Source organism: Staurois parvus, unplaced genomic scaffold (assembly GCF_062004578.1).
Source record: "Staurois parvus isolate SC_StPar_1 unplaced genomic scaffold, SC_StPar_1.0 ptg000054l, whole genome shotgun sequence".
NCBI classification, from domain to species: domain Eukaryota; kingdom Metazoa; phylum Chordata; class Amphibia; order Anura; family Ranidae; genus Staurois; species Staurois parvus.
The window spans coordinates 5,050,006-5,062,607 of record NW_028317850.1 but is presented as its reverse complement, the minus strand read 5'-3'; the positions used below and the strand labels follow the sequence as shown (position 1 = coordinate 5,062,607).

At 42.6% G+C, this 12,602-nt stretch overlaps 1 protein-coding gene across 2 annotated transcripts in view; it reads right to left on the bottom strand.

Moving 5' to 3' along the window:
- Window positions 1-12,602, bottom strand: part of TEX9 (testis expressed 9) — an 81,977-nt gene that overhangs the window by 17,610 nt on the left and 51,765 nt on the right. For both annotated transcript variants that reach the window (XM_089667968.1, XM_089667975.1), the window contains 2 exons: window positions 11,791-11,964; window positions 2,054-2,188 (listed from right to left, as the gene is read on the bottom strand). In XM_089667968.1, the coding sequence (XP_089524094.1) occupies window positions 2,054-2,188; window positions 11,791-11,964 (309 nt within the window). The remainder of the gene's footprint in view (window positions 1-2,053; window positions 2,189-11,790; window positions 11,965-12,602) is intronic.

The window sequence follows — 12,602 nt, the reverse complement described above, 5'->3', positions numbered from 1 at the left end:
TTTAAGTGGTAAGAGTCAGTTCCAGTTTTCTTATATGTCTTGGATATGCCACCTGTGAGATCCTCCTTCCAGAGTTCCAGAGTGGTCCACCTAGAAGTACATAAGAAATCCAACAAAGAGAACCCCTCAAAGGTAAAGCAGTAGTGCATACCCAGGAAATCACAACACATAAATTGGCAGGTGGTTTAAAGGATAAGTTTACCTTTGTGAAAAAAATAATAAATGCACATACAGTATTTGTGCATTTATTATTTTTTTCACAGGGGCCTGCAGAGCATTGCACCCATGATCAGTAGATTGCGGGTGCACTGTCAGGCACCTGCAGCTTTCTGCCATTACCTATGTACACGCTTTCAATTTGAAGCTGCAGGGCCTGTGAATGAACTACGAGCACATACATCAGCACCCTGGCAGTTCAATGAAAACGACAAGCTATCTGCTTGTAGTTTTCTCATTCACAGATTGCTTTGAAAGAATGACGCAGCTATGTGGGCAGAGCCCCACACAGTCAAGCCAATTTTTGAAATGTGTGACACGCGAGTAAGGCCGTATTCATACCTCCCCCTTTTTAGATACATCTTTTATCTATTAGGCTGCCAGTCCTCCTGGTGGAAATGGACTGAAGTGAAAAAAGTAAATTTTAGTTCCTTTCATAAATGCATTAGGTTTCACTTATTGCAACTTTAACCACTAGCCTACAGGGCACTTATACCCCCTTCCTGCCCAGGCCAATTTCCAGCTTTCAGCACTGTTGCACTTTGAATGACAATTGCGCAGTCATGCAACACTGTACCGATATGAAATTTTTATAATTTTTTTGTGACAGATAGAGCTTTATTTCGGTGGTATTTAATCAACTCTGAGTTTTTATTTTTTCTTAAACAAACCAAAAACCACTGAAGATTTTGAAAAAAAAATGTTTTCTTAGTTTTTGTTATAAAATTTTGTAAATAAGTGATTTTTCTCCTTCACTGATGTGCGCTAATGAGGCTGCAGTGATGGGCACTGATAGGCTGCACTGATGGACACTGATACGTGGCACTGATGGGCACTGATGAGGAGGCACTGGTAGGTGGCACTGATGGGCATTGACATGCATCACTGATGGGCATTGAAAGGCAGCACTGATACATGGCACTGATAGGCGGCACTGACTGGCAATGATAGGTGGTGCTGATTGGCAGCACTGATAGGTGGCACTGATTGGCATTGATAGGTGGCACTGATGGGTGACACTGAAAGGCAGCTCAGATGGGCACTGATATGTGGCATTGATGTGCACCTGTAGGCACTGATATGTGGCATTTATGTGGCACTGGCAGGTGGCATGGATGAGCACTCTGACACAAGGCACTGATGGACACTGACAGGTGGAACTGCTGGGGATACACTGATCATCAGGGCACACTGATCATCAGTGCCCTGATGATCAGTGTACATGTCCTCTCCGTGGAAAGCCGATTACCGGCTCTCCTCTCCTCTTGCGCTGTCAGCGTGACAGCTCGAGAGGATAGAAATGCAGATAACCGGCATTTCCCTGTTTACATGTGATCAGCTGTGATTGGACACAGCTGATCACATGACCGAGCCGACATTTTCGGCTCTTTCCATGATCGGTGGTCCGCTGTGTCCGAAGGACACAGCACACCGCCAATTGCCATGCTGCGTGCTCCCTGAGCTGCGCATGCGCAGTGAGAATGGGAGGACATCATATGACGTCCTCCCAGAACAAGAGAACCACCTTGCGTCCGTCATATTACTATATGGTGGGCGGGAGGTGGTTAAGGTACATTTGACAGTCAATGCAAGGTGATGCATCCAGCTAGAGCAAATAAAACAGTAAGGGCTACATTAAAAAAATGAAAGTAAAACGCCAGTAAAACTACCCATTCTAGTTGTTGAGCTACATGCCCCCCGGAGAGATAATAGTATGGGAATGAAGAGATGACAAATGTGTCAGGGTAACACTAACGCTTTGTGACATGATCCACTAATGACATATAAACAGAGTTCTGCTTTAAAAACCAACAAAGCAAGAAAAAGAAATAAGTACCTTATTACTCTGTCTTAGCTTACTGAGCTCCATCTTATATCTATCAGCTTCTTCAAGGGCTCTGTTCAAGCGAACCTCAATGGCACTCTGGTTACTAGCAGATTGCTTCTGTACTCTCTTAAAGTTTTCCAATTCCTATATTAAAAAATGAAATGTTCATAATAGAAGTGAAAAAACATAGTTAGATTTGTATGACAGTCATAGATCATTAAAGTATATGTGAACCCTCCCTTTGTAAAACAACCCATTCAGTATAAAATAGAAATGAAAGACAAAACATTTGTGTATACAAAAATAATCAGTATAAATACTTTTTTTTCCTTGTTTTTATTAGTGATCACATGCCCTCTGTTCTCAGCTGCATAAGGAGTTTAGAGAGCTAGGGGAGGATAAACAGCATCCACACTGATCTTCCCAGTGAATGGCTGTGTAGAGGGGGCGTAGGGTGTCAGCAGAAGTCTGATCGTTGGAGAAGAGCACACAGAGTTCACAGCACAGGTAGAGAACTGACCACGCTGTGCTTTCATGATTGGTGTGGCCAGTTTTTAATAGGAAAGCAGCTGGACTTGAAGGAATACCAGGTATTTCACACAAAGGAAGCAACACAAAGAGAACAGCATACTTTTTAACACAAGTGCATGGTAAAGCAGGCACATATCAGGAATTTTAAAGATTTGATTTATATATTCTTTAATTTTTAATTTTTTTTTAAATCCAAATATATTCTTTAATTAATGACGGATAATACGCCAGCATACCACTTGCAGTACATGTATACACACTGTGGTGACTTGCCACATCATTTTTTTAAATGTTACTTACTTTCACAGGGACAGTGGTATCAGCAGAAAGGAAATGAAGAAAACATTGCAATAAAAAGCCTTTCCATACTTTACTTAAAAAACAAAAAAAAATTGTCTGCATGAACATATTTTACAGAGTTTATGGGTATTCTAAAGCAAGAGCACTGCAAAAGTAATTTGCTTTTAGACACTCTCTCCATTTGAGAGGGTGGCCCACCTGAACACTGATAGGCAGCACTGAAGGGCACTGATAGGCAGCACTAATGAGGTGGCACTGATAGGTGGTACTGATGGGCGGCATTGACTGGCACAACTGTTGGGCACTGACTGGCGCAACTGCTGGGCTGTACGGATGGGTACTGGTGGGCTGCACAGGTGGGTGGCACTGCTGGGCACTGGTGGGTGGCACTGCTGGGCACAGGTGGGTGGTCCTGGTGGGTGGCACTGCTGGGCAACGATCATCAGGGCACTGATCATAAGTGCCCTGATGATCGGTGCCGATCCCTGCTCTGACAACTGCCGGTTCTGGGCAGTACTTTCCTCACGCTCTGACAGCGTGAGGAAAGTGCAGCCAAGAACCGGCAATTGCATTTCCAGTGACCAGCATGTCATTGGACACGGCTGATCACATGGTAAAAGGCTGCCGTGATTGGCCTTTTACCACATCACGTGATCAGCTGTATCCGTAGGACACAGCGATCACGGAGATAGCCGGGTGCGCGCAGGAGAGCGCGTTATAGGAGGACGTCATATGACATCCACCCAGAACTGGCTGGCCGCAGTGCAGCCGTCATTCGGCTATCTGCGGTCGGCAACTAGTTTTAATAAACAGACACTTACCTGTACCTGGATCCAGCACTGTGCTCACCCGAGGGGGCGCCAAGGGCCGTCTGCCGGCATCATAACTGTGGACACCTAGCTGTGACAGCTTGCAGCATTCACACTGTGTATGAGCAAAGCGAACTGCGCAATGTGACTGGTCCCGCAGTCTTTTGGGACCTGTGCCATGCCCCAAAAGACAGTGGGGGGGGGGGGGGGGGAGTAGGAGAACTTTCGTTCAGATCGCCTAGGCAATCCGAGTGGAAGTGGGAGTGGGTACCTATCAGGTACCCACTCCCCCAATCCCCAAAACATTGCCAAAATACCGGAGGGGGGGGGCCTTAAGGTTGAACTTCCCCTTTTGGGTGGAGTTTCGCTTTAAGGTTGCTTACATAAAGCCATGACTTTACAGCTCCCCCACCTGGAAGGGATCAGGACAGCTGTTCAGGTTGCACACTAGCTGCTGCATACTTTATTGTTTAATTGAATACTACTTTGTTCTTCATTTTCTAGCGACAGCAAATAAAAAATATTGAAAAGAAACAGTAAACTAAATGTTTCAGCTCACTATGCTTCTACATCATAATAATGTTTGCACAGAACAATGTTTTAGGTTTTGCTGAAATTATTTCTATATCCGTTCTTGATTGCAGCAGAGACTCTATAGCTCTGATAAAGTAATAATCTATCATTCTAAGACGGCAGCCTCACACTACTATTTAGGCATCAAGAATTTTATCAGGTGGTACCTTTCTGGGGTAACTTTTATATATTCCAATGCTGAAACTCCGATTAAAATAGAAATAAAATCAATTAAAATAGAAATAAACGTTGCAGAGGCAACCTGTCAATGTGTGCAGTGTCTCTGTAAAGGTATACAACTGATATGTGTACTTTATCTTTAACGCATTAAATTCAAACTACTAACATTGATGTACAAAGCCATTCATAACCTTGCCCCAAATTACCTTACTGACCTGATACCCAAATACCACCCAACCCGTACTCTTCGCTCCTCACAAGACCTCCTACTTTCTAGCTCCCTGGTCTCCTCCTCCCACGCCCGACTGCAGGACTTCACCAGGACTTCCCCCATCCTCTGGAACTCACTACCCCAATCCATCAGACTGTCACCTACCCTCCTCACCTTTAGGCGCACCCTGAAAACCCATCTCTTCAGGGAAGCCTTCCCCACCCTCACCTAACAGCCGATCTCCTCCACTCCTCCCACCACTCCATCCCCCACAGCCACTTCCTCCTGTACCACTATCTCCTCCCTCCTAGATTGTAAGCTGGAAAGAGCAGGGCCCTCGAACCCCTCCTGTATTGTATTGTTACTGTATTATCTCATGTACTGTTCCCCACTATATTGTACAGCGCTGAGAAAACTTTTTGGCGCTATATAAACACTGTATAATAATAATAAAAAATCTGTATTTCAGACAGACTGTAAACTATGCTCCTATATACAGTACATGAATTATTATTTGATCAATGTTATAAGATAGCCCCCAATATATTCACTTGTCCTTATCAAAATGCTTAGCGATGCTTTACCCATATCTTACATATTAAATAAAAATAAAGAAAATGGGCAACGCAAGGATACAGCACTGCATCTCTAACTTGTTTTGAAATGTACGTTTCCACTGGTGAATTCCAACATCCAACATGTTTTACAAAGTTTTCAGCAGAACCAACGTAGCTATTGGCTAGCAAACACTATAACAAAATTGTATTAATCAAATTAAGTAATCAAATAATGTTTCCTTGCAGCAAATTAGTTACTTCAATAAAGTTGCACATTAAAATCCAAAATGTGTGTGTTTTGTTATGTCAAAAATAAACATGTCAGCCTCCCCACCAAAAGTCCCATTACAAATTTATATTCTAACCACGTGCCTTAAGTACTGCAAGAACATCATGGGTATCATTACATCATCCCTTATTAGCAAGTCCTACCGACTCTCTTCCAAGGTCCTACTTCAGCTAATATTTCAAAAGCAAGAAAATAGAAAATGACCTCATATCCCTCCTCACTCCCATTCCTGAGGGAATAAGTTGCTTTTAACCTTCATCTGTATTGTAATATTTAGCTGCTACGACAGCACAAGAAGCTATCGGTGCTGTGCATGAAATATAGAGTTATACCCAATTAACCCTTCTTTACAAGATTGAGATACAAGGTGAATATATAAATTAACAAATCTTCAGCAGCAATAAAAAAAAACTAGGGTGATAAGCTACTGAAAAACCAGAGTGATGTATAACAACATTTGTGTTTCCCAATCTATACTCTGCAGCGCAGATCACACAGAGAAGGTCAGTGCATAGAAACCACACAGCAAACATGCCACAAAATACACATGAAAAGCACTGCTTGAACACATTAAGATGGGGGTGTAAAACACAATGTTATTGTGGGCTGCATTAGCATTATGGTTGCCCTCAAAGGGACGGTTGTATCTGTAAGACTAGATGTCCAGAGCACTCCACCTTCCCTTACATCAGATGTCAAGACCCCCCCCCCCCCCCCACCATCATCAGAAGTCAAGTCCCCCACCTTCCCTTACATCACTATGCACCCGCCTTACATTTTGCTGCCGCTGGGAAGAAGCAGGGGGCTGAGCTGGGAAGCAGAAAGTGCAAGGTCTGGAGGAGGACCAAAGGAGGGCTGGAGCCAGCTGCTAGAGTCTACTGAATGATGAGACCAGAGGAAGTGAAGACGAGGGGGTGCTGTGACTGCATAGAGAGGTGCAGGGTCTGTAGGGGGAGTTCTGCACTCCTCTCTGCTACCAACTGCTGAGATAAAGGGGTTGAGATGAGCCTCTCTGCAGCTGCATGGAGATATGCAGGATCTGGCAGACAAGTTCTGTCCTCCTCTCTGCTGCTGACTACTGAGACAAGTTGGGAGCAGAGACTAGGGGACTAACGCAGCTGCAGGAAAGGTGTGAATGCCACATGAAATGGTCTGGCGGGCCATATGTACGTTAACAGTTTGAAGGGTTTGTACACCTTTACCAAAAAAATCTGCCTTTTCAGATAAAGGGAATCTATAGGTAAAAACAACCTGTGCAGCTTTGACCAAAGTTAACCACTTCCCCAGGTGGACGTAATATGATGTCCTGGAAGGGAAGTGGTTATACCAAGATGATGCCTGCACTGGTATCAAAATTTACAGCTGCTGATTCCCTTTAAGGCAGAAGTAATTTGAGTAGCTGAACAGTCACTCGATCACTTCTGCGGGTGGCCTCCATCTTGTTGCAACCTCTCCCAGGCTCTCCTGTCCGATCAGGGAGCCTGGGACTGCTCTGACCGGAAGCAACAGCTGCCTTACATGGAGAGAGAGATAGGAAATGGCATTGTTCCTCCTACTCTGTGACCCCAAAAACCATAAACAACGAGTATGTAGTCACTTCTGGTTTCGGCTCTTTTTTTACCTGGCCGTTAGCATCCAAGAAAGCATCTGATTAGACCGATCTGTGTCGGCTCTCAGTAAAGAGTACCTATTACTGCCTATTGCTATCACAAGGGATGTTTACATTCCTTGTAATAACAATAAAAGGGGGAAAAAATAAAGGAAATGTGTGAAAATAAAAAAAAGTAATGAAATAACTTAAAAAAGAATATTTTAAAGCGCAATCACCTGCACAGGCGAACACATATGTAGGTCATGCATGCATATGTAAACTGTGTTTACACCACACATGAGGTATTGTCACGCACTTTATAAAGAGAGCAATAATTCCAGCTCCAGACCTCCCGTGTAACTCTAAACTGGTAACCAGTAAAAGGCATTTAAAGCTTTGCCTATGAAGATTTTTAGGTACCAAAGTTTGGTGCCGTTCCATGGCTGTAAGCAATTTTAAAACATGACATGCTAGATATCTGTTTATTCAGCATAACGTCATTTTATATTTTACAAAAAAATTTTATTATTTACTGTCTCTCTGCAACAAAATCCATTAAAGTGTATTTTTTAAAAATTGTGTTTGAAAAACTGTTGTGCAAATATCTTAAGACATAAAATATTGCAACACCCATCACTTTATTCTCTAGGCCTCTGCTAAAAAATATATGATGTTTGGGGGTTCTAAGTAATTTTCTAGCAAACAAATTTACATTTTTACATATATGAGACTGTCAGAATTGGCCTGGTATTGAATGTCTGTGCTATAGGTGTAGCCATTTGCATAAATCTCAAATGTAGCCAAAAAACTCCCAAAAGTGGTATCATCACATCCTGCCTTGTTGTTAAGGTGGTGCTTAGACTTCCAGCAGATTGACACCCCTCGCATGTACTCTCTCTACCTGTCACAGTAGTGCTGAGTTCAGCAGTACTGCGACAGAGGAGATAGAGGACCACACATATGATAAGGTTTGAGATGGTGGAGGGGAGCAATAATGACTGGGAATATCTTCATAGCAACTAGGCAGGATAGGATGATGCCATCTCTGGGATTTTTTCAGTCAGGCTTCAAGAAGTATGTAAATAGCCAACACCTATAGCAAGGGCACTCTCTGACGTTAGTTAAAGCTGCACAGTTTTTTTTATACAGGTGCCCCTTACTTGCATAGGTAGCTTTTTGATTGAGGTGAACCAAACCTTTAAAACTGAACTGTCTCTGCGCATGTGCGAGAAATCTCCTGCTGAATGGTTCTGCCAGGACCCAAAAGCCAGGCCATCTGCACACGTGCCATAACATAGCCTGAGCATGATCCTGAACACTGATCTATCAACTAGGTAACTGGTATCAGCTGCCATCAAGTCCTCCTTCCATCATCTAAAGAAAAATACAAGAATCAAACATCTGATTCCAGCAGAATATGCTAAAATTAATCCATGCTTTTGTATGACCCAGACTGTATTATTGCACCTCCCTCTACTACAGTCTCCTCCATAAAGAACTACATCATTTGCAGCTGGAACAAAATGCAGCAACCAGTCTACTCACCATTCCCACCAGCCCCTGTCACTACCACATTCTCCCAAATTCTTCAGACCCTACACTGGCCCTGCCTATCTGACAGAACATCTGCTTACCAATACTCCCACATATTCCCTTTGTGCCCTTTATCCAATCACAACTTTTACGTACTTTGCACACCTCCAGATAGTTCCCCCACAGTATAGCCCTTAAAGAATATGTAAACCCAACATTTCAGAAACCTGATATGTGCCTGCTGTACCATGGACTTGTATGAAAAAGTATCCTGTTCTCTTGGTATTAAAACTTACCACACTAACAGGAGAACACACTGTGGTCAGTTCTTTAGCTGTGCTGAGAACTCACCCTGCTCTCCTCCAATGATCAGACTTGTCCCACCATGCCCCCTCTGCACAGCCATATGCCCCCTCTGCACAGCCATTCACTGGGAAGACCAGTGTGCTTCTGTTTCTCCTCCCCTAGTTTTTATGAAGCTGAGAACAAAGAGTATGTGATCACTAATAAAAAAAAAAAAAAGGGAAAAAAATATTTCATAACTTTATTTATATCTATACACCAGTATTCTGCTTTTCATTTCTATTTGAAACTGAATAGATTGTTTTACAAGGTGAGGGTTTACAATCACTTTAAGATCTGCTGTTTAAAATTATATCACATAAGTGCAATTTAAATATAACATAAAAGGATGGTAAAGGTCAAAGTGAACCTTTACAGTTCACTTTAGGAGAGCTTTATTCTGCTTTTGATGCTAAATTGCAGGAAAAAATCAGCTGTTTGCATAGAATTAAGATAAGATTGGGTTGACAAGGGCACATCCAATACTCACCACTATATATACACATATACATACATACATAGTTTCAGGTACAAAGCATGGCAATAGGTTTTAAAATACTGTAATACTGTATGTATGGACAATCTGGCCTCAGTGCGCCTCAATAAATGTCATTGCTTTACCCAAATTCATGTACCTGTTTTCAACAAAATTCGCATTATTGTTTCTGTGCCCTACTAAGGGTACAATCAAAAGAAAAAAAAATGCACACCCATCGTCATGAATGTCAGGAGTAGGATAATTTATCTTTGTTGTTAGGCTGTTGAAATATACAACTGATATTTGAAACATTATATATTTTTACTATCCTTTCCACTGGTAAACAAAAAATTCTAGGTCCAAAAACCTATTTTCTGTTTTCCTTTTTGTCCACTGTGGACGCAAGAAGTCATAAACCTTCATATTGTCCAAAAGCAGTCCATCTTAGGGGTGGGAAACACAACAAACAATAGCTATAATTCTCAACAGGAACTGGGAAAAGCCTGTAGCTAAAAGAGCCTTAAGGACCTTTCACATGGCTGGCATTATTTGAGGCTGATATGACCATTTGGTAGAACTTAGAGAACATGTGAATAGAAGGTGAAGGTGGCAGTCTTACCAAATTGGGAAACAGAGACCCAAGAGGCACTTGGGCCTATTCAGCATCAGGCACGTTTTTTGGCAAGACAAAAAAAAGGTTCTTTACAAGATAATGATGCCAACTCGGACACTCATCTCACAGTCTACAAAGACAGCAACCCTGTGAGTGACAGTAAAGAGGAATGTCTCTAATGGGTTCAGACTGTGGCTTCAACTAGATTCAGATCCCATGGGATCACAAGGGAGCATACATGTGTTTCACATGGGACAGCCAACTGTACAAAAGTCTTAACCAAAGAGTGAGAGGCCAATGGTCCCTGCAAGAGAATGAAAAGAGCCGAGACTTTATCGCCCATGGTGCTGAGAGCCAAATGCCGGCCCAGATGCAACTGCAGAAAGGAGAGGATTAGTTTCCCAGGGGAAAGCCTGTAGATTTACACCAAGTGATGTTAGTATTTCATGTTCAAAGATAGACAGTGTGGGAAATGGCCTTTATAGCCTTGAGCATCATAGGAATCACAGACTAAGATACCTCAGTCCCTCAGAACCTGGGCTTCAACAGCTATGCCACTAAAACCAGCAACAGTAAAGTGAGATGGCAAATTGGCCCTTGGGACTTTAAATCCAGGTAGTCTAACATCTGCTTGGGCCAATCCAGAGCAATGAAGTTCAGCAGAATTCCCTCTATCTTGATCCTGTAGAGCAGGCCAAAAGAAGTTTTAGGGGAAAGACCCTACAGAACCGCTGCTTCCACCAGTGGATTCCTGGACCTAGATTCAAACCTGTCCAGGTTGTTGCTGAACCAGGATGCCAGGAGATCCACATTCAACATCCCCCACCCGTGACACAGGTTCTTCAACACTTCTAGGTATAGAGACAACTTTCCGAACTCTCTAAACCTCCAACAGGCTGGTTGAACACTGAATTGATAAAAATCACCTGAAGCTCCAAGGTATTTACTGGGAGAAGAGTGTCCATCGCCAACTAAGTCTACCACCCAACTGGTCATGTTGGCATCCACTATGAAACTTTTCCATAAGAGAAGGAGAAAACACTCCCCCCCTCCCATCCTCCAGAGCCAGATTCCTAAGCCACCAAGCCAGATCCTTGATGTCATGAATCAGCCTGTCCAAAAACAGACCTGAATCATTCCATAATAACAGAACATTCCATTGCAGAGGTGGTCTGGAGTGAAAATTGTCAAAAGGAACTGTCTTGAAGGAGGCTATCATGAGTTCCAAGACCCCGTGCAAAACTGAAGAGTTGGATGGCTTTTGGACTGAAGAGTTCGAACCTGAAACCTAAATGACTGAAGCTTCTTCTGGAGAAGGAACACTCTGGCCTGATAGTTGTGCAGTACCAGATGGAATCTACCAGATCTGTCATTGCTTTTCCTCATCAGGGAGACTTTCTGAATTCTGCAGACATCAAAGATACTTACTTACATGTTTCCATCTTTCCAGTGTGCCAACATTTTTTCAGGTTAGCCGTAGGGGCCCCTTCACTACTAATTCAGTTTTGGCCTTTCTTTGGTACCTCATGTGTTCAATAAAAAGTGCAAGGAAGCAACCTCCTAAATGCAAAGAGTAGTACATCACAGGAATCAATCAGAACTCACATTGCTGAAGTCAGATCGATACAGGATGGATTCTAATTGGTTGCTATAGGTATTGCACTTTGAACATAGACCTTTTCTGTATTTTGTTTTACCGAGTACATCTAATAGAAAAGAGCGCCTAACTGTTACTGTACCTTTTCTAGGGAGGAAATCTGAAGCTGGAATCCATCATTCTTTCTAGTTGCTTCCTCAGATAAAGCTTTATATTTCTCTGCTTGGGTCTGCTGTACATTTGCTGTTCTCTGTAGTCGTACACGCTCCTCCTCCAGTTCTTTTACACGAGTCAGAAGTGTTCGGCTCTCATCATCCTGTTGGTTACATAAAAAGCCAAATGAACAGTTGTCAATAAGCATTACAATTGTATAAGAAAAAAATTAGACAGTCAATAGGGTTAAAGATCCTAACACTAATCTGTGCTGTACTGTGCTCAGCTCTCTAGACATGCAATACAAGCTACAATGCACTACCTTTAAGCTCCTGATGCTCCTTTCTCTGCCAATTACAATTAGAGGCATGACTGAACAGGTAAGATTAGCCAAGTGTTTTAAGAAATAAACGCCACCAAACAGAAATACACATGGAAGTTTCCAAAAACAGGTCTTTTATTTACAATGAACAATGTGTTATTTTTTGGTGCAATACTTTCATATCAGAGGTCAGGTTGAAGCCTAGCTGTGCCCAGCATGGCACAATGTAAGCATGCATATCTCATACCTGATGGGCTTTTTGGGAAGCTGTAAATCACAGCAGTATTCAGCACTATCACGGTGTTAGCTGAAATGGTACCGCCCTTCACACAATCACTTAGAGAATGCCTTATCTTCACTGAATTCAAGTGACCCACCTATGTTCTGTATGTAGAGGGGAAACCACTCACACAGAACCCACGCAGGACACGGAATATCGTGGCTATCACTGCAGTAGTGCCAACTATTACAGTGATATT